Source organism: Drosophila ananassae, chromosome XR (assembly GCF_017639315.1).
Source record: "Drosophila ananassae strain 14024-0371.13 chromosome XR, ASM1763931v2, whole genome shotgun sequence".
NCBI classification, from domain to species: Eukaryota; Metazoa; Arthropoda; class Insecta; order Diptera; family Drosophilidae; genus Drosophila; species Drosophila ananassae.
The window spans coordinates 12370317-12376845 of record NC_057932.1 but is presented as its reverse complement, the minus strand read 5'-3'; the positions used below and the strand labels follow the sequence as shown (position 1 = coordinate 12376845).

The 6529-nt window shown below is 36.4% G+C and overlaps 1 protein-coding gene across 2 annotated transcripts; it reads right to left on the bottom strand.

Moving 5' to 3' along the window:
- Nucleotides 1-1876: 1876 nt before the first annotated feature.
- On the bottom strand, nucleotides 1877-6529 carry LOC26514276. 2 transcript variants are annotated; one of them, XM_044717328.1, is made up of 8 exons: nucleotides 5136-5524; nucleotides 4882-5087; nucleotides 2780-2835; nucleotides 2692-2712; nucleotides 2588-2632; nucleotides 2381-2529; nucleotides 2177-2316; nucleotides 1877-2081 (listed from the first exon to the last, which is right to left on the bottom strand). In XM_044717328.1, coding segments are annotated over exons 3-8 (387 nt in total). In that variant the 5' UTR covers nucleotides 2781-2835; nucleotides 4882-5087; nucleotides 5136-5524; the 3' UTR covers nucleotides 1877-2050. The 2 variants fall into 2 exon arrangements, with proteins under 2 accessions (XP_044573263.1, XP_044573264.1); XM_044717329.1 differs by lacking the exons at nucleotides 4882-5087; nucleotides 5136-5524 and adding an exon at nucleotides 6241-6529.

Sequence of the window (6529 nt, the reverse complement as noted above, 5' to 3'; positions counted from 1 at the left end):
GGGCTCGGGCGGAGCAGCTGCAGGCACGTCCGCACTCGACCAACGACCGACTACGACTGTGAGTACGACTCTCTCTAGAAGAGAGAGAGTGAAGAGAACCAAAGACTAAGATTGAACAGTAAACGTTACATGGTACTAACACTGAACAAAATTGGGTTGGTCAAAGGGATAAATAAATATGAATGAGAATGAATTTCCTTGTCAAAAGTGTAACACTGACAATTGGACAAAATGATAAAGTGGAAAAACAAATCTCGATAATTTAAATATAAATATTATCCTTAGGTCGTCTTTATGCAACTGCCAGCATCACTCACTCATTAGATGGGTTTTCCAGCCTGTAGCAACTACGCAGCAACTATGCATGACCTTTGAACCAGCGTTGTTGGCCACGGCGTGTGTTCAGATTAAAGTTCAAGATTCGGGAATTTTAGAGCATTGATTGACAATGGGTCACAAAGCACTCTAATTTCTGAAGAAGCGGGACAAACACTTAAGTTTCCAAAAATAAAAGCGCACACTGAAATAATTGGAGTATCAGCAACAGGTGCCTGTGTTTCAAATCACAAATTAAAATTGACAATCAAGAATAATTCTAAATATTCAAAAGAAGTGAGCACAAACGCAATTGTTTTGCCAAAATTAATGAAATGTCTTCCCAAAAATAAAATGTTTATACATAAATCGGATTGGAAAGGATTCTATTTAGCGGATCCCAATTTCGACAAAACTGGTCGTATTGACCTGGTTATTAGCGCGGATTTATATCCACAAATTTCACTGCCGGAGATAGCCAAAAAGGGTATGCTTCTTGGGCAAAAACTATCTTTGGATGGACAGTGTCCGGATGCACGAAATCCAGGGGTGGTAATTCAATTGTAGCAACCAGTATCGAGCTCAAACAAATGGACCGATATTGGGAGGTAGAAGAAGAGGATAGCAATGACTTAGAAACAGAAATATGTGAAACGATTTTTAAAAAATGTACTAAAAAAGATCCGAATGGAAAATATATTGTTGCTATACCTTTTAAAGAAGATACAACATTAGGGGATTCGAAAAATCAAGCAATGGCGCGTTTCATGAACTTAGAAAAGAGATTACAAAAAAATGAAAAATTTATGAACGAATATTTGAACTTAGGACATATGGTAGAAGTAAATGATGAAGGAAAATATTACCTTCCTCATAAAGCTGTTATCAGAGAATCCAGTCTCACAACAAAATTAAGAGTAGTTTTTGATGCTTCAGCCAAAACTAGTAATAAAACAAGAAAGGAAAGCTAACTTCGGGCGGAGCCGAAGTTGATATACCCTTGCAGTTGTGCCATTTCTGATCGTTCAGTTATATGGCGGCTACTGGATATAGTTGGCCGATCCCTATTTGTCAAATAAGATTATGTTGCCCAAAATGGAATCTGTACCAAGTCCCATCTTTCTAACTTAAAAACCAGCAAAGTTATGCCAATTCCGATCGTTCAGTTATCGGAATTGGCATAACTTTGTTATGAATAATTTATAAATTGGCATAACGCTTTTCTCACCCAGCGGAGCGAGTATCAATATGCTTGGCGATCAGAAAAAGAAGGCTGTTCTCCCCTACCCGCAAGCTTACCGGCTAGGGGAGATCGGCGGGAAATCTCACCCAGGGAAATTCTGGTTGAAAAAAAATTTCCCTTGCTTTTTGCTTTGCTTTTGGTTTTTATTTTTGTTTTTCCCAACCATGCCCATTGTTATTGGGGTAAATAAAAAAATTTATTTTTTAAATTATTTTGAATTAATTTTTTAATTATTTTTTCTTATTAATTAAATATTTATTAATAACTAAAACTAAAAAAGAACTTATAGAAAAAGATAATAAAAACTTAAAAATATAAAAATTGAACATAAAACTTAAGCTAAATGAAAATTAAAAATTAAATTCTGGATATCTGGAATCCGATGGACTAATAATTGATGGTGAACTGATAAGCTTTTTGTCGTACGATCTCTTTTTGTAGAAACAGTTTTTGCTTCGTTTGAAACCATCTCGTATCGAACGCACGAAGTCTTCATACGTGCGTCCGTCCCGCTAAGTCGATTCTGAATAAATACAAACATAAAAAAATTAATAATAAATTAGAATATAAGAATAAATAAAAAAACAAAAAATACCAACCAAACATAAGGTTACATACATACATATGTTTGCATACTTCCGCAAACTAATTTTTCCGTACTCCCCATTGTAATTCATTCTGATAATAAGATCCTTGGAGAAAACCCTTTCCATATTTGAAGAAATTCCACCTTGTAAAGTAGATTGAAACAATTTATTCTGAAATAAAGAACACATATATGTATATTATATTCAGAAGTGAAAAAAATAAATAAATTCTTACAAATTTTTGAGGAGTCTCCTTTATTGCAGCATCCATTGAACTCATCTCCTCCTCATTATTTATTGGTAACATTATTTCGGGATCGGCCATATTTTTTGAAAGCTGGTTCATAAATGCTAAAACTTTTGCGTTCATCGCAATATTTGTTTCTATAGGAGAGGGACATTGTTTTAAAAATTGTAAAACTCATATATTTATCATACTTACTTTGTATTTCATCCAATTTCTTCTTAACAATATTGTCAATTGAATCTTTAATTATTTAAAAAAAATATTAGGATACATTTCATAGTATATATAAATTTCATTACCTTCAATGTGTTTCAGTTTCACTAAAAAAAGAAATAAAAATAAATCGTGTTAAAATAATATTTAAGGAATAGTTTCAATTAAACTTACTTTCCAAGCGGTCTATTTATGCCTGCAATTCAACGCAGCAGCACGGTCCATTGCAGCTGCATATTGAAAATATTAATGCTAGGTCATAAAAATATGTCACCAAATTCAACAGGTACATAGAATATTGTAAGGGATAACAGTTCATTTGAAAACAACACAATAATAAAAGAGTTAGTTGGGTTTTTCAAAAAGAGTTATTTGCGTAACCAGGTAATAAATAAATATTGCAAATAAGCAGTGCTCAGGTACACACAGGTAGGCACTTCAAACAGTATAAAAAGGAGTGCATACCAGTAATGTTTACCAGTCTTCATTTTGCGAGGAAAGAGTGTACAAGTGTGTCAGTGTTATTTGAGTTTTGAAAATATTATTTACGAAAATAACAAAATGAGTGGATTTTCGATGCGAACATTAAGGCGAGTAGCCCAAAAATTTGCATCAGAGGCACGGACGGAGAGTGAGTTATTGGGTAACGAGTATGAAGTACAGATTGAGCCAAATCAAAAAGAATAAACTACAGAATTTCAGGATGAGATTACGACAGAGGAACATTTTGCAACAACTACAAATAGGCCTCAGTTAAAAAGTAAATTAGTGAAATGGTACAGAAGGTGCAATGTTACTAGACATCAGTTAGAAGAATTGCTAAAAATTTTAAAATCAGAGAATATTGAAGTGCCAACTCGAAAAAAGGGATTATTATCGGCAGGAAATAAGAAAGCACCCATTCGAACAGTAATTCCAGGTCATTATACCCATATTAAGCCCCATTGAGATAGGTAGCAAACAGGTAAAAGTTAAAATCACTTCTTTTGTATGTGACGCCCCGGCACGTGCCTTTATGTGTGGGACACTTGGGACGAATGCCTTAAATGGGTGCACGAAGTGTACTCAGATAGGAGAAAGGATTAACCACGTCACGACATTTTCAAATAGTGTAGGTAGCTTATTGAAAAACGAAGACTTCAGAAACAGGGTTTACCCTGATCATCATTCCCCAATATTTAGGTCATCACCTCTTCCACCTTTAGATAGACAATGATGATGACAATATTTAGGTCATTAGATGACAATATTTAGGTCATCACCTCTTCCACCTCACCACCCTTAGATCCCATGCACCTCTTGGACTTAGGAGTTTCGAAAAAAATGCTAAAATATATTATTGAAGGTAAAACAAAGGGTTTTAAGTTGAGGAAGGAAATTATTTCTCAAATATCAGAGAAACTAGTTAGTCTGAAAGAATTCATTCCCATGGAATTTGGACGAAAGCCTAGGGCGTTAGATGAGTTTCCACGATGGAAAGCCATTGAATTGAGGCAATTTGCAGTCTATACTGGACTGTTAATTTTGAAGAACTTCGTTTCAGAGGAGTGCTACACGCACTTTATAACATTTACCTGTGCGTATCGTTTATTATTAGACAAAAATACGCCTCCCACACACACGTAGCCGGTGAAATGTTGAAGCATTTTGTTCAACATTTCACTATTGTTTACCTAACGGAATCTTTAACTTACAATGTACACAATGTTCTGCATTTAGTAGATTGTATTAAAGAACAAGGTCATTTAACTGATCTCACTGCATATAAGTTTGAGAATTTCTTGCAACAGGTGAAAAAGAGCGTTAGGAAACCAAATAAAATATTGGAACAGTTGGCTAAAAAATTTACATTGCCAATTCCTTCACTGCAAAATAGGGAATTAGGAACCAAAGTAGATCGGTTTGGAAAGGTAACTCAATATAATTTTGAAAATTTCACATTATCCACCAAAATGCCAGACAATGTTTGCTGCCTGAAAAATGTACTACCATAGAAAATTGTAGATTTCGAATTAATAGATGGCAATTGCTATATAAAGGCACAGCAATTTAAAAACAGAAGAAAATTATTTACTGTACCAATGGACAGTTCAGCAATGGGGATTCTTCTAGTAGATTCTGAAGTTGACGCAGTAATTGAAACTTACTCAGTTTCTGATATTTGCTTCAAATATGTACACCTGCCTCAGAATGAAAATGAAATTGTTTTAATACCTCTAATCCACTCAATATGTGACTAATAGATGCACATGCATTTACAAATTAATTATAATTACACTTTTGACACAAAGCAAATTTTTGCTAGTATACATATGTTCATGCTGAATTCATAATTCACAATATATAATCACATATGTACATATTCATAGTATATACTAACATATCATACATATGTATATCGATAACCACCGACTGTGACATCACTTGAGAATTTTACCATCTCTGGAAGGAGGTTGCTTTTTTTTGGAGTTATCTCTTGCCGCTAAAATTCGTTTTTATAATAAAGAAAGGAAAGTGAATTAAACCTTACCCGAGTGTCTTTGAAATCATCCTCAAATCCTTTTTTTTCCTACCGTTCGCCTCACTCCTGGCGCTACATTGGTCCTTCGAGCCGGATATCACCGACACAAAACGGCAAGTTCACTATTCAGGTGGCTAAATTATTTTTGGTTGAGACATATAACAACCGAAACATATTTACCCACATTTATTCATTCCTACTATCATCTTCAAAAAAATATATATAAAAATATCATCATCTTCTATCACCTAATCTTCTGCATATATACATACATACAAATTGTTGCCGAGGGCTGCTAGAAAAGTTCTCCTATATATTATTCCTATTATTCCTATATATCCTATATATTACTACTCCATTTAACGCATTAAGAAAAAGAAAAAAAAAAATTAATAAATTAAATTATTTGGTTAAAATTCCTATTAAATTCCATTAATTCCTATCGCGTTTGCAGGGGGGTTCGTATCCTCTGAACTTATCCAAGGCTCCCATATTATGTCCTCTGGACGAGAGACAAAACCAAAAGGTTTTGCACCTGTCAAAATTATAAGAAGGAGTACATCCTCATCTCCAGTTCCTCCTTCGCATCCGTTAGCAAGATCTGCGAATACCAGATCCAAGAGCGAGTCCCTGACGCCAACGCTACCAAAACCGCAGAGCATCTCACGAACCCCAATAGGAACCCGATCCGTCACTCGGAAGACAGTTTCTGCAACCACGATGGCTCTTGCGACGTTCATTTCCGTGTGCGATAAACTAAGCCATTTCGAGGCCAAGATCAATGAACCATCGACTTCTGAGTCCACTCAATACGCCCTTGAGGTCCGCCGTGACCACGTAAAGAAACTTTGGGAGACGATTGAGAGCGAGTACGACAAATGTTCCCAAGTTCTCCAGCAGGAAGCCTCCAGCAGTGGTGAGTGGCAGGCAATAGAAGCCAAGCATGACTACTGCTATTCCGTTTATGAACGCTGTGTAGCCCAGCTAACAGAGGTTATCGAAAGAATGTCCGTTCCAACTCTTACAAGGGCATCAAGTACTGCCCAACTGTCCATGTCTAGCGGATGCCGACTTCCGCCCTGTGACACTGAAGTTTTCAGGGGGGATTACTTACGGTGGCCAACGTTCCGCGAACTTTTCACTGCTATCTATGTCAACAATCCGAGGTTGACGCCGGTGGAAAAGTTATTCCATTTAAATACCAAAGCAGAGGGAGAAGCGAAGGCTATAGTAGCAAAATCTCCACTCACGCATGACGGGACCGCCTCGGCGCGGGTTGCTGCGCGCGTGTGAAGCACTAGCACAGGCGTCGAAAATCAGGCACTGGAGAATAGGATTCTTGCGCTCCTGGCAGTTGCTTCGGGGCAGGCTCTGACACTGCTTTCACTTGGGTTTTTCAACGG